The following is a 27,449-nucleotide window of genomic DNA, read 5'->3' as shown; positions in this document are numbered from 1 at the left end:
AGTATTTCGTTTCGATAACATTGTTATCGAATGTTTATAGAGATTGCCGATAGCACATAATTCTATCGCACACGAAACTGTCTCATATCGATATTATCATTTTACTTATGCATTTTCCAGTTCCAACACGCAAATTTTTGTGCCGGAAAAAAAAAATTGAGTAGACCTTTTTTTTGTCTAAGACAAAAAGAATTTGTGAGGCGGTCACAAAAATTTATAATCGGCTACCGTGTACATAATTTCATATATATTTATATACATACCGTTGAACCAAATATATAGATCATGGCGTCGCATCAATATCATCAAATCGCAAATTTGCTGGAAAAAGTATGTAGAGAATATGCACAAAAGTGTAAGGTAAGGTGCATTTATAAATTGAATTATTTACTTTTATTTAGATGACATCCACGGACAAGGACTTTCGATTCATGGCCACAAATGATTTAATGACTGAACTGCAAAAGGACAGCATTATACTGGACGATGAGTCTGAAAAAAAGGTGGTTCGCATGGTCCTTAAATTGCTTGAGGACAAAAACGGTGAAGTGCAGAATTTGGCTGTGAAGTGCTTGGGCCCGTTAGTCAATAAAGTGAAGGAGAATCAAGTGGAGACAATTGTGGACTCGCTATGTGGCAACATGATGTCCAATGTCGAGCAGCTGCGTGACATCTCAAGCATCGGCCTCAAGACCGTAATTGCCGAGCTGCCCCAATCTTCCAACTCGTTGGCGCCCAATGTCTGCCAGCGTATAACTGGCAAACTAAGCATTGCCATTGAAAAGGTGCAAGCCAAAGAGACTAACACCTAAAATGAGCGATCTTAAAGTGATATTGAATTAATATTTGTAGGAGGACGTTTCGGTTAAATTGGAATCACTGGACATACTGTCGGATCTGCTGTCGCGCTTTGGCGAGTTTCTGGTCCCATTCCATAGCACTATATTGAAAGCTCTGATGCCGCAGTTGGCATCGCCTCGCCAGGCTGTACGCAAGCGTACGATTGTAGCGCTCTCTGTACTTCTGATACAGGCGAATAGCAATGCCTATAATGGCGTCGTTGACCACCTGCTCGAGGGACTCGAAAATCCGCAGAATCCTGGTGCTGTGCGTACCTATATTCAATGCTTAGCTTCTATCTGGTACTTGAATTATGCATAGATATTGGCGCATTGTCTTCAATATTTCTATTTTCTGTTTAACTAGTCGTCAAGCTGGACATCGGCTCTGCAATCACATTGATCGCTCAATGCTGCTGCTCAAACAATATAGCCAGCGTGATGATGATGAGCTGCGCGAATTCTGCCTGCAGGCCTGCGAGGCATTTGTGTTGCGTTGCCCAGACGCTATCCATCCACACATTCCTATGGTATGTATATGCTATTACTGTTGGCTACCAACTTGTTGTTAATCTTAATCTTAATCCTTAACCAACAATTGTTATACTAATTAGATACTCGAACTATGCCTCAAGTACGTAACTTATGATCCGAACTACAATTATGAGGCCGATGATGGCGATACAGGCGTTGCCATGGACACCGAGGAGGATGAATATGTGGACAGCGAAGAGTATAGTGATGACGACGATATGAGCTGGAAAGTTCGACGTGCTGCTGCCAAATGCCTGGAGGTGTTAATTGCCACTCGTCAGGAATTAATTGAAGAATTCTATCGTACGCTGAGTCCAGCATTAATAGCACGCTTTAAGGAGCGCGAAGAGAATGTTAAATCTGACATTTTCCATGCATATGTTGCACTGCTGAAGAATACACGTCCGGCAGATGATATTGCACACGATCCCGACTCCATGGATCAAATATCTGGGCCAACCCTTTTGCTAATTGAACAGCTGCCGCAGATTATTAAAGCCATACAGCCGCTGATGCGTGAAAAATCGATGAAGACGCGTCAGGACTGTTTCCTTTTGTTACGCGAACTTCTGAACTCTCTACCAGGCGCCCTGGGCCCACATTTGGAAAGCATTGTGCCCGGCATAAGCTATTCGCTGAACGACAAGAGTTCGACGAGCAACATGAAAATTGAGTCACTCGGCTTTCTTTGCTCATTGCTTCAGGGTCATCAGCCACATGTTTTCCATCCGCATATACCGCTTTTGGTGCCGCTGGTGGTGACATCGGTGTTTGATCCGTTTTACAAGATTGCCACCGAGGCATTGTTGGTGCTGCAGCAACTCGTCAAGGTGGTGCGTCCGTTGGGCGTTAATGCTGTCAAATCAGACTTCGATGTGACGCCGTTTGTCGGTCAGGTTTATGCGTGCACCTTGCAGAAACTAAAGGTCACCGATGTCGATCAGGAGGTGAAGGAACGCGCCATTGCCTGCATGGGCCAAATCATTGCCAATATGGGTGATCTGCTCAAGAGTGAACTGGACGTTTGTCTGCCCATCTTTATGGAACGCTTGAAAAACGAAGTCACGCGCCTAAGTAGCGTTAAAGCACTGACCATGATTGCAGCATCACCTTTACGCATTGACCTCTCGCCCATATTGCATGACGTTCTACCAACTCTGGGCACATTCTTGCGCAAAAATCATCGTGCTTTGAAGCTGCATTCTTTGGATCTGATCAATAAGATTGTCATCAACTATTCCTCGAACTTTGAGCCAAGTGTCTTGCAGTCGGCTATTATCGAAATACCTGGACTTATTTCTGACTCCGATCTTCATGTGGCTCAATACTCGCTGACCCTACTAAGTACAACAGCTCGTCGTCAGCCCCAGGCATTGGTTGGCATACATGAGAAGTTTTTGCCATCTGTGTTAATTTTGGTTCGGTCGCCGTTGTTGCAGGTGGGCCCAAAATTAATTTCGATTTTAATTGATATTTAAATAAAAGTGATTTTTTTTTCAGGGTACCGCTTTGCAATGCACTTTGGACCTATTTCAGGCGCTGGTACAGGCGCAACTGCCCGGCTTAACCTATGACTCTCTGGTGTCGAAGCTAATGGAGCCAGTTTTGAAAGGCAGCGATCCGGCAGCAAGGAATCCAAACGAACAGCTGCAGCTGCACAAGCAAGCATATCATTCGTCGGCCAAATGCATTGCGGCTTTGACCCAGCAGTGTCCACAGGTGGCGACCGAATTAGCCGCTCATCTGATGGCCGAGCTGCAGAATCGTGGCAAAAAGGATACGCAGATAATCTTCTGCTTGCTAACCATTGGCGAAATAGGCAGACATTTTGATCTAAGCTCTATTCAAGTGCTTCCGCAGACAATCATTGAATGCTTTGGTGCCACGTCCGAGGATGTGAAGGCAGCGGCCTCGCATGCCCTCGGCGCTGTCTCAGTGGGGAGTTTGCAGACATATTTGCCGCTCATTTTGAAGGAAATTGAGGCACAGCCCAAGCGAGAATATTTGCTGCTCCATTCACTGAAGGAAGTTATTTCATCGCTATCGGTCACGCCCAATGGTCTGGCACAGCTGTTGCCATCGGTGCCTTCGATATGGGCCCAACTGTTTAAGCACTGCGAGTGCTCGGAAGAAGGTTCACGCAACGTGGTGGCGGAATGCCTGGGCAAACTGGTGCTCGTCAATCCGGAAGAACTGTTGCCGCAATTGCAGCAAGCCCTGCGCTCTGAAAGCGCGACGATGCGGACCGTTGTTGTGTCCTCCGTTAAATTTACCATCTCCGATCAGCCGCAGCCCATTGATTTGCTGCTGAAGCAAAGCATCGGTGAATTTTTATTCGCGCTGCGTGATCCGGAGCCGCAGGTGCGTCGCGTTGCTCTGGTCGCATTTAATTCGGCTGTGCACAATAAACCTAGTTTGGTGCGCGACTTGCTGCCCACACTTTTACCGTGGCTATATTCCGAGACAAAAGTGAAAAGTGAGCTTATACGTGAAGTTGAAATGGGACCATTTAAACACACGGTCGATGATGGACTTGATATACGAAAAGCGGCATTCGAATGCATGTATACACTACTTGAGCAGGGTCTGGACCGTGTAGACGTTATGCAGTTTATGGATCACGTTCAGGCTGGCCTATGTGATCATTATGACATTAAAATGCTGACGTACCTAATGACAGCACGTCTGGCTGTATTGTGTCCCGATAAGGTTTTACTGCGTATGTGTTAAATACCATTTTGTCCATCATTATTTTTCTAATATGATTTCTATAAATAGGACTGGATCAATTCGTTCAACAACTACGCGACACATGCACCCACAAGGTAAAGGCCAACTCGGTTAAGCAGGAGTACGAGAAACAAGACGAACTTAAACGTTCTGCCCTGCGAGCCGTATCTGCTCTCTCGCAAATACCCAAAGCAAGTGAGTCTCTAATAAAATGTGTTTACGTTTTACTCATATATATATATATATGACTAAAATTAAATTATGTTGCTTGTAGATAAAAATCAGCAGTTACTAGACTTTTTAAAGTCAATTAAAGAAACACCGGAACTGTGTAAAATTTATGATTATGTGCAGAAGGATTCCATTACCGGCAATTCAGATGTTGCCATGGACCAGACTTAAGTTGTGTTAAATAGCGCTGTTCTATGAATTTTAATTTTATTAATAATAATGTAATAAGAATGTGTGAACACAAACGTATCGTCTATCTGATACAGCCATTAGTTTTTTTAACTAAGCAATAAAATCGATTTGTAATACTGCTCACATGCCAAACATCCAAACAAATCCGAATATATGGCACGATGGCACAGGGCAGCAGATGTGTTTGGCATGGACGCAGTGTGAAATTAATTAGCATTTAAATAAAGTTTTTCATGAAAACTGAATTTGTATTTAAAAAATTTGAATTATGGTAATTGTGTGTATCCTTCCTATTTTACAATTTATAATTTTAAAGCCAGATATCTCGCTAATCGTACAAATGCAATGAATTAGCTTGACTGTTTGGATCTCTTCTTTTCTGTTGCATCAGACGAGATGAGCTTGCCTGTTGCTGGGCCGCCATCGGATGTTGGTCCATTGTCTGCAACTGTTTCTGGTGGATGCTCAAGCACATGATCAATTATGCCTAGGGTCTTGGCCTCTTCCGGGGTCATGAAATGGTCACGTTCCATACGTGCGCACATCTCATCATAGTTATTTTTTGCATGCTTAACATATATATTGGTAAGTTGACGCTTTATCTTGATGATCTCCTCCGCGTGTATTAGTATATCTGTGGCCTGACCCTGGGCACCTCCCGATGGTTGGTGTATCATAATACGAGCATTTGGTAACGAGTAACGCATACCGGGTGCTCCCGCTGCCAACAGTAGCGAGCCCATCGAGCAAGCTTGGCCAACGCACCACGTCGCTATTGGTGGCTTAACATATTGCATCGTATCATAGATAGCAAGGCCAGCCGTTACCACGCCACCGGGCGAATTGATATACAAATGGATGGGCTTATTTACGTTTTCCGACTGCAGGAACAATAGCTGAGCAACCACCGTGGAACTGATGTCGTCCGTGATGTTGCCCATTAGGCAAATGATTCGCTCTTTCAAAAGGCGAGAGAATATATCATAGGCGCGTTCTCCACGTCCCGTTTGCTCTACTACCATGGGTATTAAATTAATGCCCCTCACATGGGGCGCCTGTGTGCTGCATGCCGCCTAAAATGCCGAGTCCACAAAAATTATATACATATATATCAGCTGTCATTGGCTCTGTAGACCATTAGACTTACGTGCAAACCACGAAACAATCGACTGCCGGCGTTCTTCAACATGATGGCCGCTGGTGTTGGTTGTTCTTATCAAACTGAATCGCAAAATGTCCGCAAAACAGCTGTTTTTATGAGGCCGAGATGTGTCGCTCCCTAGGCAGTAAAAATCATAGCTTAAACAAACAATTTCCAAACAATACGGTCTGCTAGGTTGAAAGTCTTTCGTAAGCAGAAGGAAAAAAAAAACGAAACAAAATGACATACGTATGTGATGCGACCTATAACAATACAAATAATTTCACTACTATCGCTATCGATAGCTACTATCGATATTACAGCGATAGCAGTTGACAGTTGTTAATATCGATTATAGAAATCGGCTAAATAATTAAAGATAAAATAAATAAATGATTTTGTGCACGTTTACGTATTACAATAATATGATTATATAGAATTGCTTTTATGTGTAATTCGTTTTCTAGCAGACCTTTAGCGCTGACAATGTTTTAAGGCGGTGCTAATATTTTTGCCAGCACTGTGTGCAATATGCACACTCACATATGAGGTTGGCAGAAGCGCGCCACATTTACTTGAAGTTTTTTATTGCTGCTGCATGTGGAGTTACACACATGCATATCAACGTAAATGTTTGCAATTGTATTGAACTAGAATTCACGCAGCCAAGATCAAGGTAATTGCATCTACCCATCGTCTACTCCAGTTTCATTCTGCAATTTGCTTTCAAACCGATTGGAAGTGCTTTGAAGCGGGCTTTGAATATTCGCTTGTGTCCAGTTTTCGTGTATTGCACACTTTAATAAATGCAATAATATTTGGCAATCAGCTATATATCAACAATGCATTGCATCAAAATATATATTTTATTCGTAAGTACATACGAATGTGCATAAATAATTCAATGCCCAATAACGTATTTCGGATCTAATTTTATACTCTGTTTACAAAGTGAAAAGAGGGTATATACAATGTTGCATGTCTCTTATTGGGTTTAAAAACTTAGAGAAGAAACCTCAAAATCATTAGAAACACCGCCTTAAAAGTCGGATGAATATATATAAATATATTCACGTTCGCTTTCAACAGAGAATTCAGGAGTCAGATACAGCCGACATTAACGTATTTACCTGCTTGAATAACCATTCCAACACTTTTATTTAATAGGTTCTTCCCTGTTTTTGTATTGCGCAAGATTATGAAGGTAAGAACAAATAACACATAAAATCAAAGCATCTATTTAATTCCTAATTTATCAGTCGCCGATGTGCAATGCACATTTTCTACGACCGGGTCGGAGGCCGAAGATCTGATCACTGCAACACTCAAAAGACCAGTTGGTTTTAAGGGCGTGCCCATGTTTGCAGATGATCGAAGTGGACTCAAGGATCTAAATCCACATTGCCTAATCTCGAAGGACATCAGCGACATGGATGAACGGACATATAATCTGAGAATAAACGATTTTACGCGTTGTGGCGTACTTAAAAGAAATGTATGTAGTTCTCTTCATAAAAATAATATTGACGTTTATTTATGATTTCTTAGGGATTTGTTCATGTGCGCATTTGGTTCCCACAATTCCCCGGCGTGGTTATGCAGTCGGATCAGGAGTTAATCATCATGTGCAAGCCGCCGGAGCCAACAGTTATAGAAAATAAGGCTGCGGGATTCGCTGGTTCATTGTCAGTGTAACAATGTAGGTTAAAGTTATAGCACGACTAAAATAATATTTCCTTGCAGTCCCCATGGAGCTCGTGTCTCGGGCATAGTTGAGGAGATGCCGAACAGATTGGAATACGAGGTGGCACTTTACAAGGAGGCGCCACCCATAGCACGTGTCAGCGGCACCAATAATCCAGTTAGCTCATCGAATGATCCATCTCCACTTCTGGCCGACAATGATCAGACAGTGGACCAGGCGGTTCCTCTGGGCACCAAGCTCCAATTGCGCGCACGCATCAGCCAGTCGGTTTGGAAGTATGTCAAGCTGATGGAGGTAACTGTCTCGCCAGATCCAGGTAAATGCTGAAGTACATTAGCTTTATGTAACATAAGTATTATAATGCACAATATTACTTTGCTGCTTAGAAAATCCACTGGCAACTGGCGCTGTGTCTTTGGTACACAATGGCTGTCGTAATCGGGAATTGGCTACCATAATACCACATCAGCCGGCCAAGTATCGGGACAGGCCCAATGAGGTTTTCCTCGACTTCGAGGCATTTCTGCTCAGCTCAATGAAGGAGAAGGCCACACTGTGGATACACTCCCAGATCAAGGCCTGCATAGATATGTCTGATTGTACACCTGATTTCTGTGTGGATTTGTACGAGCCCTCGGGTCATGGTCGGAGGCGGCGACAAATAGAATCTACAACCACAACTCCAATGATGCAACGACCAGCAGCCACTGGGAATAACACATCTTCTGTCTCTGAGTTCAAGCGATTTAAAGAGAACATCGAGTACACCGTTATAATGCCTGGACAGGTTGATAAAAAGGTTGGCTTCCTAATCGATCTGACGCAACAGTGCCGTGGCGCCCTGCTCATTAGCTCGTTTTTTGTATTAATGATCACGTTCTGCTGCTCGATTGTAAGTGCAATTAGAAATGGCATAGTTGTTAGATAACTTTATAATAATTCCCCCTCCTCTCGCATCTCTCCACAGAGCTGTATGATAGCATTACGCTTGCAAACCGACAAAAAACAAAGAAGACATCAGTTCACCTCCGGGTTCAACACAGGTTATTCTGGCCGAGCGATGGTTCAATAAACATCACAAGCTTCAATTTAGAAAATACTGCTGCATTTAGAATTAGTCATAGAGATATTTATATCATATGCATTTATCATGTACCTTACATTTATTTAACATTATATTATTAAGAGCGTATATATTTATACTCAATGCAAAAGTAATTAAATAAATATTAGATTTTTTCTAATAATCCTAAACCAAAAGAATTCAATTTGTTATATATTGGCTATAATCAAACCTCAAACAATATTCGATATCTCTGACTGACTGACGCCCCGCCCAAGCCGTAAGAGCTATTGTTGCTGGATGGGAGGGCTTTTTATTCCGTTATTTGCGAGTTCAAGAAGCGAGTATTGTGTGAGCGCAGCTTTGTTATTGTATTAGTGCAAACGCTGGCTTAGCGAAGGCGCGCGCTCTGTGTATGTATGTGTATGCAAATTCAGTTTGTGCGCATCTGGCTTGTTGATCGGTCGAATTCTCGTGAGTGTTTCTAAGATTGTTTTATTTTTTGCGAATCATAATTAGCTAGCGGCTGTTAATCGCCTCTAGCTTGTTCGTTTGTGTGTGCTTTTTATGTTTTGTTTGTTAATGTGTTTAAATCAGTAATTCAACCATTTTCCGTGCATTTGGTAAAAGTTAATACATATGCATGTAATTTTTGGTGCAGAGTTTTTTCACCAGCAATAAATTGGCGCGCACTTAAGCTGCATTCACATACAGAGAGAGAGGGAGAGAGAGAGAGAGATAGGAAAATGATTTCTTTGCTTTACTATTGCCGCGGCATAGCTTTTGGCATTGCTTTTGATTGCGAGCTAGAGAGCGGAAACGCTTTGTTATTGTATTAGTGCAAAGGCTGGCTTAGTATTTTGTTGTTTGGTTAGTGGTCGTATTCTCGTGAGTGTGTATAAAAGTGTTATATGTTTTGTGAATGATAATTAAATAGCAGCTGTGTATGTGTTTTTTGTTTTGTTTGTAATGTGTTTTATATCAGTAATTCAAACGTTTTTCGTGCATTTGGTAAAATTTAAAATGCATTAAATTTTCGTTGCAAAGCTTTTTTACCAACAACAAATTGGCGCGCATTTTAGCTGCATTCACATACGGAAAACGGGTGACAGCGAGAGAGAGAGAGAGTGTAAAAGTGAAATTATGAAGGATATAAAGTACAATGGCGTAACAACAAGTAAGCGTGTTATTGATATTACTATATGTTAACATTTTTAGCAGGGCTGCAACCATAATAAAACTTACTTGTCGTTCGATTCACTGTGCAAACTAAGATCTTTGATTCGTGAGTTTGTATGTGTGGGAAAATTACAAAAAACGTTTGGATGAAACTTTTTTGTTTAACATCCGATCGGCCTTAAACTCATTTTCAAATTTTAAACTTGCCACGGGCAAGGCCTGGCAGCATTATTCTTAGTCAAAATTCATGTGGAAATGCGAGCATACACACAAATACATATGTACAGATATTAATACTAATATATGTACATACATACATACATACATACATACATACACACACACACACACACATACATACATACATACATACATACATACATACATACATACACACATACATACATACATACATACACACATACATACATACATACATACATACATACATACATACATACACACATACATACATACATACATACATACATACATACATACATACATACATACATACATACATACATACATACATACATTCATACATACATTCATACATACCTACAAACCTACATACCTACATACATACCTACATACATACCTACATTCATACCTACAAACATACGCCTCCAGCTCCGCCCCCTTGGTGCTCCTCCGCCGCCATGCTCCTCCGGCTCCTCACATTCCAGCGTTGAAACCGCCTGCGCCTAATTCATAGGTGAAGCCGGCAAGCCTTACTTAAATTTTTGAGAATCGAGGAGGAGGGCAGCTTTAATAAAAATGTTTTCTTATATCAATTTGCCGCGCAACAAGACAAATTGGTCTGCTACTGATATAGAAGACAATTTACATGCATTCATACATGCATACATACATGCATATATACGCACATACATACAAGCACACACCCACACACATATACACACACATTTACACACACATACATACATACATTATTGTAAACGCACAACATTTCCCACCCTCAAATCACGATTTCCATATCAGATTTCCATAATGTTTGGGTCTTTGTTCATGATTTGGACCTAGATCTATTTGGCAGCTAAGTCTGGCAGCATTATTCTTGGTCTATTTAAAGCTGCTGCCCTTAAAACAATCTCAAACTGAGCATTTGTCTGAAATGTGTTTAGTTTTTCGATATATCTTAAGGAAACTTAAGAAACTTCAGAGGAATAAGGACAAAATTTAAACATTTGCAAGGGTATTCAATCGTTGGTACTTTAATGAGAACTTCCTTGTTCGTGTATAAATAAAAATAAGTCAAATAACAAAAAAATAAATATAAATTTTAAATATCTCCCATAATGGTACAATTTTTGTATTTTAATTTATTGTTGCTGCCAATTTATTGCAATTTGTGTAGCGCACTAATCATTGAAAATGATTATTTATTTATTTAATGCGCTATTAAGCTTTATCTACAGAGCAGATAACCGACACATAGGTCGGGCTTTGGTAAAACAATAAGTGGCAGTAAATGGCCAACAATAAAACTGTCAAGATGTCAAAGAGTGCCGTTTCTGGCCAGAAATGGCAAACCACTAAGCTGCAAGTGTCGGAGCCAAAGCCATGGCCAAAAAGCTACGTTAATTGATTCACGCAAAGTCCTGTTGGCAGCAGTCTCTACATTGTATTCAGCATATTCAATAAGCGCAACTTGACATTGTATAAATTATGTATATGCGTAGTATGGCATACTTAATAGAATATACTTATTATAAATGCCCTTATATACAAATATTGCATGTTACTCGGCGGCATGTACATAAATCAGGCATATTTTATATGCAAAATTTGCTTGTTGGCAAGAACCGAAGTAATATGTTTCCAGGTCCTAAATAAATTATAGCTTACATGTATAGCGGCCATCTCATAAGTTTGACGACATTAATTACATTATGAATGGAAGCTACAAAACGCACAAATTGAGTAGACCCCACTTGAATATTTGAGAAACACAGAGGAGGACGGTCGGTTAGCTTAAATAGTTGATTGGACGATTATAAATAAAAAAATTTTAGTTTATTACATATTTATAATTCACATTATACTTTCTATTGAAAGCCACTTTTAAACACATTACCAAAAAAAAAAATGTGAAATTATATTAAAATGAGTAGGCCTTACATGAATTTTTGAGAATCGAGGAGCAAGGTAGCTATTATTTTTGAATTATAAGTATAACATTTATGAAACGTTCATGTTCGTCAGTTGTCGTTCAATATCTTAAGATCGATTTTCTTTTCTCTCGTAACCCCTTTGACAATCTCTACTCTTTCTTTCTCTTTTCCGCTTCCCAGTCTATCCGTCTTTTTGAACCTGATCTCTCTTACAATTTCTCGTTGTGTCTAATGCTCTCTCATTTCTTGTGTTTCTTTTAATCTCTAACTTTTTTACATTCTTTTGAGTTTCTGCTCCCACTTGCTACTACCTTTCTCATATAAATTGATTTTCTCTCTCGCTCTCCTTCCCTTCTGTCTCTCTGTTGCTCAGTCGTTCTCTCTATTTAAGGCTCCCTCTCTCTCATCTTTTTCTGAATTTTTCTCCCTTACTCTCTTTCTCTCCCTCTCTTTTCCTCTCTCTATCTCTATCTCTCTATCCCTCTCTCTCTCTCTCTCTCTCTCTCTCTCTCTGTCTCTCTTTCTATCCCTCTCTCTCTCTTTCCCCTTCTGTCTCTTTCTCTCTCTTTCTCTATCTCTCGCTCTCTCCATCTCGCTCTTTCTATAAGTTCCATCTCTTTCTTTTAAGAACTTTTACTTCCACTTTCTCTTATCTCGCTCTCTATCTCTCTCTCTCTCTCTCTTACTGTCGCCTTCTCTTAACCTGTGCCTTTTTCTTTCTCTCTCTTACAACCGGAATGTAGAGAGTCGAATAGAGTTAACATGCGGTTGATAACATTTGAGAGGACAGCATGTATTCAATTGTGTTGCGGTGTGGGTTAACAGGGCGTATGATTAATGCATCCAGAGTTGGCATTTGCCTCAGCGAAAATCAATTAATTAAGCAAGTCTAAAGGCAAGGAGAAAAAAACCATGCACATGTTCTCATGAATGAATCAACGAACAACGCGAATGAATGAACGAATGAATGAGTGTAATGACTCTTTCATTAGGCATTCGAGCGTGAATAAAGCATTAACTACCCAGACAGTCAGGCAGATGAACAACGGGCAGCTAACCTGACAGTTCTGGCTGGGAATCAAAAGCGAGCCAGCTGCATAAATTTCCATTTAGGCAAATGTGACAAACGGAAATTTCAATCGACGCTGCGCAACGCTCTCAACAGCATTTGAGCTTCCTGTGCAGCAGCAGCAGCAGCAGCAGGCGGGGAATTCGCCAAGGACCTGCTCCTGCTGCTCACTTTATTGGCATTTCAGCATTCAACATGAGCACAGCCGGTTTAATAAATGATGAACACGTTGAAGCACATTGAAATGTAATTCATAACGGAGCCAGCGGATGCCTGACGGTGCAACATACACATATGAATGTGTACGTGTATATAGAAATACAACTCATACTGTGTTTCGTCCTTATCGCACGATGATTCAATTATAAACCAACGCCAGCTACATGTAATTAAGTTACGTGCGTTGACAGAAAGACGGATAGAAAAACCATACATTCAATTATACCAAAGACTTAACGGCGGGGCAATATTAGTTTGGATAACCAGAATCTAGGAAATCGAATACTCGGTCAAGGTGCGAATTAATGCGGTTTGTAAAGCTGATTAAGCTTAAGGGTTTTTCTGGCAATTAATTTGGCTAGATTTGGCCAGTTTTAGTTTATTAAATTAAATTTATAGAATCGAATAACCAGGTAATCCAAAAATCTTGTCGGTTCGAACCAGCGTCTTGCCTTAGGGTTTGGTGTATGCGCCCCTTTTAGGTTAAGGTTGGGCTGAATTTTTTTTTTATTGATTAAAGGTTCAATTTGAGCAACAGATGCAATTATATGTATATTTCAAAATTAAATCGAACCATTTCGGTTTAAAAACTTGACGTACACACATTATGAAAAAATACACAATTGTTTTTTTTTTTGAATATATATGGGAACACGAAACGCAGCTTTTTAAGAACTCTTGCACACGTGAAAGAATACCGTTAGGCATCCAATGGCGGGGTAGGCTGGGCGCCAGGTAGAATCATAAATTACTGGCCCGATCATTTAGATTGGCGGTAATAAGGCATTCAATTCAAATGAGTACCCACAATCCTCATGCAGCCAAGGCACGGCGTTCATTCTATTTGCATAACGAAGATGAAAGTAATGTAACTCCAGAGCAACTGCGTCGTCGTAAAATTCTGCATTATGTGTACCTAGTTCTTAAGCTAGCGACATTTATTGGATTTTGGTTGTTCTTTACCGTATTTATGTTACTCACGCCACCGAATGAACATATCAGTAAGCTGATACACGTTGAGTCCCAAAAACCGTATATTATGGTGGTCAATGAGGAACCGGAAGGTAATGAGATATGCGTTTATGTGAGAGGCAACATCGAGGCGGATATCACAAATAATCCCAAAATGGCACCAGAATCACAAAAATATATATTAGTTAGTGTACGAACCTTTAATACGAAGTCGAACACAACTGAATGGAGCTCAAAGGAATGGAAAGTCTATTTGTGCGATAGCGCCACAAAGCCCATGGAATTGGTAAAAAGGTACTTTGAACTTGAGCACAAGCAAGGCAAAATGCTGAACTTCAAGATGCGTGGAGTACAGCTGCGTACAGTACATACGCGTGCTGCTTCCGATGTCCAACTACAGGTGATACTTTTGAATCAGAACACTGAGCCAACTGCAGTCGCTTTGACCGTTGACACCGAACCGCTGAACAAGAATGTTGGCATCTTATCAGCCGCTGCGCTTCTTGTCTTCCTCTATGTGCTCATCATTTGGGATATTATGGATCGTACATTTGCCGCACTGTTTGTGGCAACGACCGCCATCGGAGTACTTTGCGTGCTGGGTGAACGACCCACAATGGATGTGATCATTTCGTGGATAGATATGGACACACTGATGCTGCTGTTTGGCATGATGATTTTGGTGGCAGTTATTGCGGAGACCGGCATATTTGGCTATATATCTGTCTGGGCCTATCGTCTATCGAAGGGCCAGCCGTGGCTGCTGTTGTTCCTGCTCTGTATGCTGACCGTTGTGATGTCCGCCATTCTGGACAATGTCACCATTCTGATGCTGATGGTGCCCATTGTGATACGTTTGTGCGAAAGCATGGACCTGCGTACCACAACTGTGCTCGTCATTGTGGCCATATTCTCGAATATTGGCGGTGCTCTCACGCCCGTTGGCGATCCGCCGAATGTGATAATTGCATCGAATCGGTATGTTCTTGACGCTGGCACAGACTTTTGCGCCTTCGTTGTGCACATGCTGCCAGGCGTTGTTTTGAGCCTGGCCACTGCTTGGGCCTACATATATTTTGTTTTGCGCAAAGGATTACAAGAAGGCGGCGCCGATCAAATGCGCGAATCCATCAATAATCTGGCAAAAACTGCGGCCGTATTGCGGGAGACACCCAGCGAGGCGAACCTGCGTCGCGAGATACTCGAACGCATCGAAGAGCTAAAGGAACGTTATAGACGCAAAGCGACTGCCCCACAGTTTGGTCCACAGCCAACAACGAATTTTATCGAGACACTGGCCGAGATGCAGGCCCGATATAAAGTGGAAGATAAACCGCTGCTCATCAAATGCTGCATTGCCCTGACCTTTGCCGTGCTACTCTTCATGCTGCACTCGCTGCCATTTTTGGCCGGTGCAACGCTATCCTGGACCGCTTTCTTGTCGGCTCTGCTGCTACTCATTTTGGCCAATAAGCGAAATATTTTTTCTGTTCTGGAGAGCATCGAGTGGTCGACTCTGCTGTTTTTTGCCTCACTATTTGTCTTTATCGAAGCATGCGCAGAGCTGGGCCTCATCGACTGGGTGGGCGATCGCACAATTGCGATTATTGTGAGCGTCGATGAGAAGCATCGTCTCATCACGGCCATTTTACTTGTGCTATGGATCAGCGCCATATTTTCAGCCTTTGTCGATAATATACCCATTGTCACCATGATGCTCAAGCTGGTGATAAAGCTGTCCCTCAACGATGACCTGAAAGTGCCCTTGCTACCCTTGATATGGGCGCTCTCGTATGGTGTATGCTATGGCGGAAATGGCACACTGATTGCCGCCTCCTCCAACGTGGTGGCAGCTGGCATTGCCAATCAGTATGGCTACAAAATTACCTTTTTGGAGTTCTTTAAATATGGTTTTCCTATTATGATTCTAACTGATATTGTATCTTCACTTTATCTGATCATCGCACACGGACTTTGCAAATGGCACTGAACTGAAGTTGAGCGAAACGTTCATTCAAAAGAATTATATAATGAAAAGATGACGAGCCAGCCGCTCGCACTGTTCCGCTGTCTGGCTGGTTGGCAAAAACTTTCGATGCCCCATTCTTGGTTTGGCTCTTAGCTGACAAACTTTATTATATCGCTGAAAACTTTTTAATGACAAAATCAAATTGCCGCAGAAAGTTGCAAGCGTGGCAGAGCAAAGAGAAAAAGTCTAAAGATGAAAACGGAACTGCCCCGAAAAACTCGCTGATAAATAATAATTGGATGTTTACCAATGGCAAGAAATGTTGCTGGAGCACCGGTGCGTTAAATTACTTAAATACGCGGAACTGTGCAGTAATTGAACACCAATTCCATCATTTAGACTGCAACATCCAACGCCCCATCCTCCCCCATCCTGTGGCAGACAACATTTGCGTCCGACACGTGTCGGTTGGGCCAGGTTTCCACTGCCTGTCTCCTGTCCAGTGCAGTGGCATCAAGGGCCAATTGACTTGTGGCTGGAATAACTTTGACATGGGCACTGGTCATGAGATGCTATGCCCTAGTTGATGTCATGTCTAAGTCTGTCATACAAAATTCGCTGTGCATGACACATGAAGTTGACACAGTTTCGATTTGCAACACAGCGGCTGAAAAGTTTGCTTTCCGATGAAGTGAATTGTTATGAAGCATAGAGCAAATGGGGGAACAAATAGAATAGTTTTAGCAATCTAGGAATAATATAATAATATTAATATTAATAATAATAATAATAATAATAATAATAATAATAATTATAATAATAATAATAATAATAATAATAATAATAATAATAATAATAATAATAATAATAATAATAATAATAATAATAATAATAATAATAATAATAATAATAATAATAATAATAATAATAATAATAATAACAATAATAATAATAATAATAATAATAATAATAATAATAATAATAATAATAATAATAATAATAATAATGATGTTATTAACACTAATAATTTTATTATTATTATATTATTATTTTTATTTTCATTGTTATAATAAAAAATAACAGCATTAATACGACAAATAATAATATTAGCAAATAAATTTGTATACACACAACGGTATTGAAAAATATTACTCGGCATTGCCCAGTTAAAATTGAATAGAGTGACCTGTTGGTTGCTAGTTCGACGCTAAACATAATTAATACCTTAGGCCATGTTCTTTTTTGTTTGTATCAATACGACTTGTCTCTCACTTCTGCAGACATCTGGACAAAACTATGCAGATGATCACTTTATCATAAACTATCTGGCATAGAAATTTCAGTCAGAATTACATACATCTTTTCTTAATAATATCCCAGCATTACTATGCTTCTAACATACTTTCATAAACTGTCAAAATTTAGATGTATGCTAGATGTCTTCGAGGGTGTTAAAAAGGTCTTCCTATTAAAATATAAAATGTTATTTTTTCGTCGTTGTTAAATTTATCCTCTTTTTCGGAAATCCTTAAAAAATATCTGTAAAAATCCAACCAAAGGCGGCTGTGGGGGTCCAGTTGGGTTGGGTTGGGTGCCTGATATATTTAGTTGTCTTTTTTTTTATATTCTCTTAGCTTAATATTTGCTTCGTATGGCTGCTTTGGGCCATGTTACGGCGGGCCGCCGTTCCTACACAGATGATTACACAGAGCTCAACGATGAGCAGCTTCATCGGCGTTACATTCTAAGGCGTGTGGGCACGTTTGTCAAGATAACAGTATTTGTAATCCTCTGGCTATACTTTACAATATTCATGATCACGACAACACCGCACGAGCCACATGATATGATTGTGCCCCTACAGTCACAAAAGGCGCAACTGTCAAGGCTACGAGAAAAACCGAATGGCGATCAAATCACAATAACATTATCAGGTCCCGTCGATGAGGCTTGCACAAATAATCCAAAAATCGCAACCGATACTCAGCCCCGCATAATTGTGACAGTGGAGAGGTTTGATCAATCGGCAAACAAGTCCGCTTGGAAATCAGATGAGTGGCAAGTCTATCTGTTCGATCCCCCCAGCCCAAGAGTCGGCAAAGTTAAGAAGTATTTCACCTTGGAGGGGTGCTCCAATATCAGGCAATTCAATTTATTTGGACGCAGCGCGCAGATGAGAAGCGACTCCAGCAATCTTCAGGTATCATTATTGAATCTTTATAAGGACCCAATGGCATTATATCTGACCATTAACTCGAATCCGATGAATGCGAATGTGGGCGTCGTGTGTGGAATATTGCTATTGATTTTCCTCTATGTGCTTATTATTTGGGATATTACGGATCGGACACTGGCTGCCCTCTTGGTGGCAACAGCTGCCATTGGAGTGCTCAGCATGCTGGATGCTAAGCCGGAACTGAGTACGATAATTTCGTGGATCGATATGGAGACCCTAATGCTACTCTTTGCCATGATGATAATGGTTTCCATGCTCGCCGAGACGGGCGTTTTTGATTTTTTGTCCGTCTATGCGTATCAGATGTCAAAGGGTAACGTTTGGATGCTCCTATTCTATTTGTGCATGTTCACGGGCTTTCTTTCCGCATTTCTGGACAATGTGACGATGGTATTGTTAATGGTGCCAGTTACGATACGTCTATGTGAATCGTTGGCATTGAGCACCACTGTGGTGCTAATTAGCATTGCGATCTTCGCCAATATTGGTGGCACACTGACCCCAGTCGGGGATCCACCCAATGTGGTTGTTGCCACCGATCCGTATGCGCAGACACATGGCATGGATTTTGGTAATTTTATACTGCACATGTTTCCCGGTGTCATTCTGTCCATGATACTTGGATTCCTTCTTCTGTATTTTTTGGTACGAGAAAAGCTCTTTACCAGTAATTTATCATCAGAGATGCGTGCATCCTTAGATAAGCTTCAGAAACAGGCAAATAGGTTAGGTAACGCCGATACCCAAATGTCCAAAAATGTGGCCAAGCGTATTGAAGCGCTGCTGGAACGTTTAAAAAATCAGGATATCCAATCAGAGAAAGTTGACTTTCAGAAAACACTATCAGATATGAAGGCAAATTGCAAAATTAAGAATAAGCCTCTGCTAATCAAGTGCACCATTGCGTTTACCTTTGCCATTCTGATGTTCTTTATGCAATCTCTGCCAGTATTCGCAGGTGCCACACTGTGCTGGATTGCGATGTTGGCGGCGATACTTCTGCTGATCCTGGCCAATAAGCCGGACATTGATGCTGTGCTGGAGGGTGTCGAGTGGGGCACTCTAATCTTCTTTGCTGCACTCTTTGTGCTAATGGAGTCAATAGTTGAGCTGGGCGTGATCGATTGGGTGGGAGAACTGACTGTCGGCATTATTATGAGTGTTGGCAAGAGTCATCAGCTGGCGGTGAGCATTCTGCTAATCATCTGGGTGAGCGCCCTCACATCCGCCTTTGTGGACAACATACCCATAACAACCATGATGCTTAAGCTGGTTATCAAGCTGGCGAACAATCACGATCTTGGTCTATCATTTCCACCATTGGTTTGGTCCCTTTTATTTGGCGCTTGTTTTGGTGGCAATGGAACACTAATTGGCGCTTCCGCGAACGTTGTAACTGCCGGCATTGCCCATCAGTATGGCTATCAAATAACCTTTAAAGGTTTCTTTCTCATCGGATTTCCCATAATGATGGCAACGGTGTTGACGGCCACCATTTACCTTCTGATTGCCCACTGTCTCTGCACTTGGCATGATCCACCATCCTATAATTAGTCAACTAACCTAAATTGTATATCTGTCAGTCTAATAGTCAAATAAAATTTTATTAAACTGTTCTCAATGACCTTTTTAAACTTCATTAGACATCATATTGCCAAGAAATAGAAATATGCCAATAACTAATAGGAACAAAAAGATCTTTGGCATTTCGCACACATATTGCACGCACAGATAGTTCGTATTCCATATTTTGGCTATTATGAAATTAAACTTCTCTTTATGTTTGCACAGGGCATTTTTTAACTGGTCCCTTTCAACTTGTCGCAAGTCCACATGCTTTTAAAATTGCCAAACTATTCGAACGTACCTCTTTTTCCATTTCAACGGTAATTACACGCAATTTATCTAAGTAAAATCCATTTGGGCCACATAAAATGTGCAAAATATGCGGGCAATAAACCGAACTAAACTGTTCTCCAGATACCCTAAAGTTTTGTTAGTTATGTAAGTGCTGCTGTCCCAGACCAAGCATCTTGGTGCTTGGTCCTTGCTCCTTGGCCAGTGTGGGCCAATCAATCAAACGCATGTCAATGGGCGGCGGCACAAAAAGGACATAAGCTCCCAAAGTGCACATCTATAAAATCAATAAACATTTGTTGTTGTTGTTGTTGTTGTATTTTGTTTGAGTGCACGCCGTCTCATTTAAACAATCAGTCAGCCAAATGCGACCGAGAAACTATATTTGTTTGCCTTTCGTTTGTTGTTTTTTAGCCGTAAATTGCAGCGCTCACATGTCTTTCGAGCCTGCTTACTTGGCCATAAATCTTTTTGTGCCCACTCAAGATTCCAAAAATTTGCAACTTTCCATAAACAGTGGAAAATTTTATTTCAAATTTTTGTTTCTCTTATTGAAGTGGTCGGGGTTAACTTAAATTTGTATGTGTCGTTGCGATGATTGATGTTTCTTAAGCCATAACTTCTTAGGGGTAAATCTATTGTGTTTCTATCTATACTGTTGTCTGGATTGAACAGCTCAGTGATATATATAAATTCAGACATGCCCGGACAGAGTAAGTGATAAAATTCGCACATTTTCGCACATTTCATTTGGACAACCAATTGATTTTCCAAGCTTTCGGGTGGAATGTGTTCCCTTTTCCTCGCAAAAGATAACTTCTGTTAAAGATCACTTCTATTAGCTCTTATGCCATTTGTCATCAATCTCTCAGTCAGTCATAATTTATAGCGCTTGTGCAATGCCATTTAAGCTGGGAAAGGGTATGACAAGAGGCTTACTTAATTACTGACGCGGCTCTAATTCAATTTAACGCAAACAGCAAGCATTTGGCATGATTTTTGGGCAGGCTTTATAATGAAATATTTATGAACAAAACAAAGGAAAATGGGCAGCTAATGAGTGCCATATTCTCCGACCTCCAGCTATCATTACTCTCTCTCTCTCTCTCTCTCTCTCGCTCTCTTTCTCTCTGTTTGGTACTCTTCCCTTTTGCTGCCAGTGACAGGCTCTCAAACAACTGACACTGAGAAATTGCACCCATGAAATTAAAAATAACTCAAGCGAAACGTTTGAAAACAAAAGAGATGGCAATTTATGAAACCGAGTGGTTCTCGAGAAAAGAAAAATAACTGAAACCAGCGTACCATTCCAAAAAAACAAAAGGCTTAAGTTTTGTTACCCCCAAAGACACGTGTGCCATTTTGTTGTTGTTGTTGTTGTTGTTTTGTAAGAACAAAGCAAAAGCAGGCTAAGAATTTGTTAGCCCGTTGATTTATCATCGACAGACTGGGACTAGGACTCGCACTAAGGTAAGGTAGGTCCTCCACCGCATCTAATTCAATAACAAGAGCACGCAGGCATTCAATGGGATGGGGCCCACTGAACGCCAGTAACAAATGCGAGTAAATTGTGATATAAATCACACAAATTTCCTATGTCGGCAACTGACAGGCGACGCGTCGGAGCCCCCGCAGTTTCGCAATGGAATGCGGCAAAACCGATGCCGAAAATATTTGTTAGAACTTTTTTTTTCGTAACTGCCGTAACAAAAATAAAGAATTAGCAACAAATTGTAAAAAAAACACAAGTAAATGTACTTTACCCGAGAGTGACAGACTACGAGATACCCTGTGGGCAACTACGAGTTGTGTTAATATAAAAATATGTCACAAACAATATGTGTTCAACTCTTGACTTGAGCTAAATATCTTCACTGTTTATGGTCAGATTTATATGGTATTTAATACGCTTTATACATCAAAATAGATGAGGGTAGCGAGGGAGTTATTGAAGTCTTGTATCTCTAGAATCTATAATTTCTAAGAAATGCTTGAGAAGCTTGGGCTAAAATTAGATAATTATTCCGGAAAAAATGTTAAGGTTATCGAAAGTTAAAAATTTAGTTTTTCTGCATTTGGTGTACTTTTTGATTTTTACTAACGGTCGGAGATGCCTTTCACGATGTACAGGGTATTAAAAAGGCAAACGGAGTTGGGCCGAACCAACAGGCGGTCCCAATGCTTCGTTTGTGGCCAAACGAGGATTATTTGTGGGCTTTTGAAAATAGTTAAAAGTTTGCGTAATTGCAAATGACTTTTAAACTAACTTGATTCAACCGATTGTGCACCAGCTCGTAAAAATAAACTAAAATAATAAAGCAAAAGCAAACGAATTAAAAGTGTTGGCATTTGATATTTGTTTAATATGCATACCTTTTTATTAAGATACCCAACTGACTCGTTGATGAATGGCCGTAACATAAATTTAATTGAATTTTCGAAAAGAAATGGCTGAGCAAAATGCATAAATTGCAATAAATTGTATAAATTGCCATAAATTGTGCCTTGCACAACGGGCCGTATGTGTTATATGCACCGAAAATATAATTAAAACTTGCAGAAAGATAAATAAAATACATATGTGTGTATGTGTGTTTCAGAGCCGCAAGTTTGACAGGTCCGAATTGCAAGCTGCAACTCAAATGGACTTTTGGTAAATAGCTAGAAAATGATTTACTAAGTTTCCAAAAGTCCGACACAGCAAAATGAAATGCCCGACTTTAGAGCACACAGATGCATATAAAATTAAATGAATATCCGCACACATCTGAGGACTCAACTGTGCTGGGAGTAGCTATTTATCTATCCATATATAATTAAGCACATTTATAACGATTATAATTCCAAATTTATGCACATTTCTAATTAGTATTTGTCATGACTGCAAGCACAAATTGCTAACATAATTGCAATGCCTTGAATTTTTGTTTGTGAGCATCGATTTCTACTTGCATGAGACCAGAGTTTGTAGATCGAACGTAATTTTAATGACTTTTTGCCAAATTTCTAGAAAACAGTTTTTTATTGACAATTAATTTTGTTGTCTTGCTTATGTGAAATAAAGTGGAACATATTTGATGAGGTTATTATAGAAACTAAGGATCTTAAGTTTTAGTGAGACATTTAAAAATATTGAAGGCCTAATGTCAGAATCTGAAAAATATACTAATACGCCATTTTAGCTAAAATTTTAGAAAAATGCGTAAGCTTTTCCAAAATGTATACCCTTGTAGATAGTCTTATAAGTTTTGTAATGATATTTCCGACCTCATAAAGTATATTTGTCCGACTGTCTGTTTTAATGGGAAGTTGTAAAAATATCGTCTTGAAACTTTGATTTCTGGATCAATCTCGGCATTTATATGTTTTGCTATGCTCCCAACATATAAGCATTATAAAAGTAGGTCCTTCTAAGGCCTTCTTCTTTTTTTTGCGAGATATTTGCATTCAACTCTGCATTTACGAGCTTTATTCTTTTCACATATTTGCCAGTGGGAAATGTCTATCAAGGTCTGTTGAAGATGTTCTTACTCGCTCTCCTTTTTATATAATTTTTTTAGTCTAGTTATTTTGCAAGCTGCAGTGTGAATAAATTGCTATCATTAGGCATCACTTTAAGAAACTATAACTGATAAGAAATATTAAAAAGGCAAAAATGGTGCGCTGGAAAAGTGAAAAGCCCAGCAAGGCTTTTCATCAATAATTCCAAAGAAAAGTTGTCAAAACTTTTGCGCTTTTGTGCTTAATTTACATATTCCCTTTAAAGGCAGTAGAACTTAATTTTGATTTTCAATTTCCGCCTGGGGCCACACATCGAGCAGCTGATTCAAGAGCTGTGCCGTCTGTGGACGATAAACGTGACTTGGCCACGTTTGTTGGCTTTTGGACAATTCTCTATGTAAATATGGGAGCATGTCGCATCGGTTTGTCTCTGGCTTGTTTGTTCTATTGTTGCAACTCAGCTTCTGGCAGATGTGGCAACTGCACACACACACACACACACATACGCACATAAATAAGCACCGCATGCTGCGTTCTATTATGAGCATAAATTTAGAGCAATTTGTCAGTCTTTGAGCCTCCGGTTGAGGCTTGATGTGCATCAGTTATAGGCTTGCGCTAGCTTACCTTAATTAAAGCATATTCAGCATGAGTATACTTACGGCACAGTGATAGCTTAGAGAATATATATTGTAAGAACTTTCGAGCATGCGTTAGGGAAACCTTTTTAATATTCTAAGCTCTTTAAGTTTGTCTTTTTATTGTCAACATCTGGTGAATGTCAAGCTGAAGCTTAAGTACTGCACCTAATTGAGTGGACCGTGGTGTAAGCAGCTCGTACCACACTATGTTACAGAATTACGCTTTAATTAGAAATAACTGGAGAGGTCATGGTGTGCGGGGTGTGAGGACGTGGAGGAGGACGGCAAATGGCAGGGAAGCCGCTTAGCAGTTGCCACTCGATAGCTGCATTTGGGTTTATTTTTGTAGCTGACATGTGGTGTTGATGTGTGTGTATGAGTGTGTGTATGAGTATGTGTGTGTGAGTATGTGTGTGTGTGTGTGTGTGCGTGTGTGTGTGTGCGCTGGCTTGCAGTGCATAGGCAAACAAACAAACACAGAGCAAAAATCGTAGAGCGCATCCAGAGGCGTCTTTAGCCAGACAAGAAGTAGATTGGAAAACAATATGCAGAAAAGTTCATTTGCAATTGAAATCAGAAAGTCAAGTTGGAAATGGAAAAGTGAAAATAGAAAAGCGGCAACTGAAAACAAAAGGCCAGGCTGTGCCAAGCATTCAAATTAGCTGTTTTTTCAAGCGAATAACACAACGTTTTCCTTTTCAGATATCAAGTACTTCTCCCCCATTGGAAAATATTCTATTGATGTATGAATTATCCTTGATTTCATACTTGAGGTACACATAAGAAGTTATTAGGAATTTTTGGTTTTTAGGAAATGTTTGTTAAAAACGAATTTTCCATTCAACTTAATTAACTTCGATGTAAGTAAAATTCTTGGATTTTTCTCTTAGTGTGTACAAATTAAGAACGAATGGAAAGTGTTTGTGGATATGTTAGAAATATTTTGAAATGCGCTGCATAAATTAGAACCGTGGCATAAATGTCACGTCGAGCACAGTGACTGCTGATTGTATGCGCATAAATTGCGCGTTGCCAATTTGGCTGCTGGCTAATTGACTGAACGAATATTATTATTACGATTCTCCCTTGTTTGGCCATAAAATGCGACTGGCCAAAAGTCATGTGAGTTTACACATGGAAGTTGTTGAACTCTTAATTCGAACAGTTGTCAGTTTTGGGAATGCGCATAAAATGTTGATTGTCCACTCGCCATTAATTTTGAAAATTAGCTCAATATTTATGGCTAGCGATTTGTGAAGTACTCTATATAAAGTTTCAATCGAATATAATAGTAAGAAAGTAAAAATTCAAAGGATATTTGGGATGAAATAACTAAATGAATGAATTTGAACTTGAGTTCAGACTGGTAATACAAATACTTCTCATTCAGTTGATATATCTTAAAAAGTGATGCAAGGTTCGAACCAGCGCGAGACATTAATTTTTTTTCGCCAATTGTTAGACAGGTCTATTTAATAGAATAATCAAAGTTATTGTAAGCACAAAGCCTTGTGCCTCGCTTTAAAAGTTGTATAATGAATTTAAGCAAATATAATATTTGGCTTAAATAGATTGGCAAACGGCATTCAATTGCGGTGGCAATCAAATTGATTTGATTTGATTTTGTGCTTTCAGCCGCAATTTTATCATAAATTTTGAATTGTGTTTACGGTGTTGGGTGGCCCATAAAAAGCTTTGCGTTGTGTGTTACATTCTATAATAAATATGATAAATTTGATTTGAAATAAACGCTACAATGGAATATTTTATATTAAAATTTGGAATATATTGAATCAATCATTAAAGGCATGCGTATTTGAGGTTGGCTTGCAGAGCATGTAAAACTAACTTAATGTCGGCCCAAAAAGCATTAAAGCATTGATCCTGAATCTCGTTAGCCCGGCCAGCTGCCTGATAGCCCTATGGATATCATTCAGTTCAAAGAGCTATCACAGCAGAATCTGAATCTGGGTACGCCTTCTGCGCTGGCAATCATCCGAAAGCAAAACTTAAAGCAATCAAAGCCAACAGAAGAAAAACCCCAAAAGCCCTAAAGCTCAACGAAAACGAATGCGAGCACACAATCAGAAAAAAAAAATTAAGAAAAACAAAGGAAAATAAAGAAAAGCAAGGCGTAAGAAAACACACAATGCAAAACTAAAAACACAGCTAAAGCGCTGCAAACGTATTGTGTGTGAAAAGAAAGCCGCATTACGCTGTGCCACGCATGGAGTTGGTTAGGGGCGGGGGAGATTACACGTGGCGTGCTGCGAAAATCTTGCTTTGAGGCCACTTGGGCACGCAACGGCGGTCAATGCGGAAACGATGCCCCCCAAGGAGACTGGAGGCTGGTGGCATGTGTTAGGCGCCACAACATGTGGCCAAATCTCCTAGAACTCCTTTGGCTCCAACTTCTCAGATACAACATACTTTCAGAGTGTTTGCAAATGTTTTTTTTTTCATGCACTTGGAAAGGATATTGTAATTTTAGCATAGAACCTGATGAAGGCAACATCTGCGACACCACAAATGAAATCTATATATATTATATAAAATTAATAATATGTATGCAAATATATTTAATATATATGTATATGCTTGATATATGTATATGCCACAGCCGATTTCCTGTTTCAATATGTTACTCAAATATAATCCTTAAACTTGACACAGATATTCATTTTTGCTGCAGAATTTATTTGTAGGAGAGGCGGAATTGGTGTACTTTATCATAAAAGTGCCAGAGGAACTTCTTGCAAAGGTTAGAATTGTGCATACAATTTTTTTTATTTGTGAGTTATCTAAAAAAAAAAAAAACGAAACTAAACTAACTAAAATAACTAAACTCATATGAATTAATGATCAATCATTTTCTTCTTTTTTTATTAAATGAAGCTAGCTAATTTAATTTAGGTCAAGTCTCAATAGATTGGGCGGGCTCTGCTCGATATATATATATATATATATATATCGATTGCGGATAAAGGCGTCCGCATTTTTTCTTTACTAACTTTCCTTTATCACTTTTAAATAAAAATATATATTTTCATTTTAAAAGCACTGCTTACTTGCGATGCAAGGAAAAGTACTTTTGCCACTAGGAAATGAGTCTAGCATTTAACTGGAAATATTCTTCCCTTTGCTGCCTTTTGCAATCAAATTGCAATTAGCATAGAGTTAATTAATTACATTTTCCCCCGACATGCAGTAATTACAGCACACACGTACACACA

At 39.8% G+C, this 27,449-nt stretch overlaps 5 protein-coding genes across 6 annotated transcripts; 4 read left to right on the top strand and 1 right to left on the bottom strand.

Moving 5' to 3' along the window:
* The first annotated feature begins 104 nt into the window (after positions 1–104).
* Positions 105–4,771, top strand: Cand1 (Cullin-associated and neddylation-dissociated 1). Its single transcript, XM_002051126.4, has 8 exons — positions 105–330; positions 402–785; positions 853–1,142; positions 1,207–1,369; positions 1,454–2,812; positions 2,874–4,092; positions 4,152–4,298; positions 4,378–4,771. The coding sequence occupies exons 1-8, from the start codon at positions 286–288 to the stop codon at positions 4,503–4,505; spliced, it is 3,735 nt and encodes a 1,244-aa protein (XP_002051162.1). The 5' UTR covers positions 105–285; the 3' UTR covers positions 4,506–4,771.
* ClpP (Caseinolytic protease proteolytic subunit) lies at positions 4,749–5,935 on the bottom strand. Its single transcript, XM_015172590.3, has 3 exons — positions 5,917–5,935; positions 5,674–5,805; positions 4,749–5,599 (listed from the first exon to the last, which is right to left on the bottom strand). Exons 2-3 carry the CDS (start codon positions 5,713–5,715, stop codon positions 4,877–4,879), a joined length of 765 nt encoding a protein of 254 aa, XP_015028076.1. The 5' UTR covers positions 5,716–5,805; positions 5,917–5,935; the 3' UTR covers positions 4,749–4,876.
* Positions 5,936–6,159: 224 nt separating this feature from the next.
* On the top strand, positions 6,160–8,618 carry LOC6628080 (uncharacterized). Of its 2 annotated transcripts, none has more exons than XM_015172642.3 (7): positions 6,160–6,343; positions 6,835–6,871; positions 6,927–7,162; positions 7,216–7,352; positions 7,411–7,688; positions 7,759–8,264; positions 8,340–8,617. In XM_015172642.3, the coding sequence occupies exons 3-7, from the start codon at positions 7,025–7,027 to the stop codon at positions 8,442–8,444; spliced, it is 1,164 nt and encodes a 387-aa protein (XP_015028128.1). In that variant the 5' UTR covers positions 6,160–6,343; positions 6,835–6,871; positions 6,927–7,024; the 3' UTR covers positions 8,445–8,617. The 2 variants fall into 2 exon arrangements, with proteins under 2 accessions (XP_015028128.1, XP_032293843.1); XM_032437952.2 differs by lacking the exon at positions 6,160–6,343 and adding an exon at positions 6,381–6,539 and having other exon boundaries at positions 8,340–8,618.
* A 5,010-nt stretch (positions 8,619–13,628) lies between these two features.
* On the top strand, positions 13,629–16,738 carry LOC26531809 (P protein). Its single transcript, XM_015173502.3, has 2 exons — positions 13,629–16,317; positions 16,381–16,738. The coding sequence occupies exon 1, from the start codon at positions 13,837–13,839 to the stop codon at positions 16,000–16,002; it is 2,166 nt and encodes a 721-aa protein (XP_015028988.1). The 5' UTR covers positions 13,629–13,836; the 3' UTR covers positions 16,003–16,317; positions 16,381–16,738.
* An 894-nt stretch (positions 16,739–17,632) lies between these two features.
* Positions 17,633–19,771, top strand: LOC6628081 (P protein). The gene has a single exon (XM_002051129.1). It carries the CDS (start codon positions 17,633–17,635, stop codon positions 19,769–19,771), a length of 2,139 nt encoding a protein of 712 aa, XP_002051165.1.
* The last annotated feature ends 7,678 nt before the right edge of the window (positions 19,772–27,449 follow it).

This window comes from Drosophila virilis, chromosome 4, assembly GCF_030788295.1.
Source record: "Drosophila virilis strain 15010-1051.87 chromosome 4, Dvir_AGI_RSII-ME, whole genome shotgun sequence".
Lineage (NCBI taxonomy): Eukaryota > Metazoa > Arthropoda > Insecta > Diptera > Drosophilidae > Drosophila > Drosophila virilis.
The sequence above is the reverse complement of the archived record's forward strand: the minus strand, read 5'-3'. Positions and strand labels throughout refer to the sequence as shown.

What these genes read in the sequence shown, in the direction of transcription:
- LOC26531809 (XM_015173502.3), top strand. Translation starts at nt 13,837, where the DNA reads ATGAGTACCCACAATCCTCATGCAGCCAAGGCACGGCGTTCATTCTAT.
- ClpP (XM_015172590.3), bottom strand. Translation starts at nt 5,715, where the DNA reads ATGTTGAAGAACGCCGGCAGTCGATTGTTTCGTGGTTTGCAC. An exon ending in GATTGTTTCGTGGTTTGCAC is followed by an intron (nt 5,600 to 5,673) that starts GTAAGTCTAATG and finishes TCGGCATTTTAG; the next exon opens with GCGGCATGCAGCACACAGGC.
- Cand1 (XM_002051126.4), top strand. Translation starts at nt 286, where the DNA reads ATGGCGTCGCATCAATATCATCAAATCGCAAATTTGCTGGAAAAA. An exon ending in TCGCAAATTTGCTGGAAAAA is followed by an intron (nt 331 to 401) that starts GTATGTAGAGAA and finishes ACTTTTATTTAG; the next exon opens with ATGACATCCACGGACAAGGA. An exon ending in TTCGGTCGCCGTTGTTGCAG is followed by an intron (nt 2,813 to 2,873) that starts GTGGGCCCAAAA and finishes TTTTTTTTTCAG; the next exon opens with GGTACCGCTTTGCAATGCAC.
- LOC6628081 (XM_002051129.1), top strand. Translation starts at nt 17,633, where the DNA reads ATGGCTGCTTTGGGCCATGTTACGGCGGGCCGCCGTTCCTACACAGAT.
- LOC6628080 (XM_032437952.2), top strand. Translation starts at nt 6,510, where the DNA reads ATGCATTGCATCAAAATATATATTTTATTC. An exon ending in GTGGCGTACTTAAAAGAAAT is followed by an intron (nt 7,163 to 7,215) that starts GTATGTAGTTCT and finishes ATGATTTCTTAG; the next exon opens with GGATTTGTTCATGTGCGCAT. An exon ending in TCACGTTCTGCTGCTCGATT is followed by an intron (nt 8,265 to 8,339) that starts GTAAGTGCAATT and finishes ATCTCTCCACAG; the next exon opens with AGCTGTATGATAGCATTACG.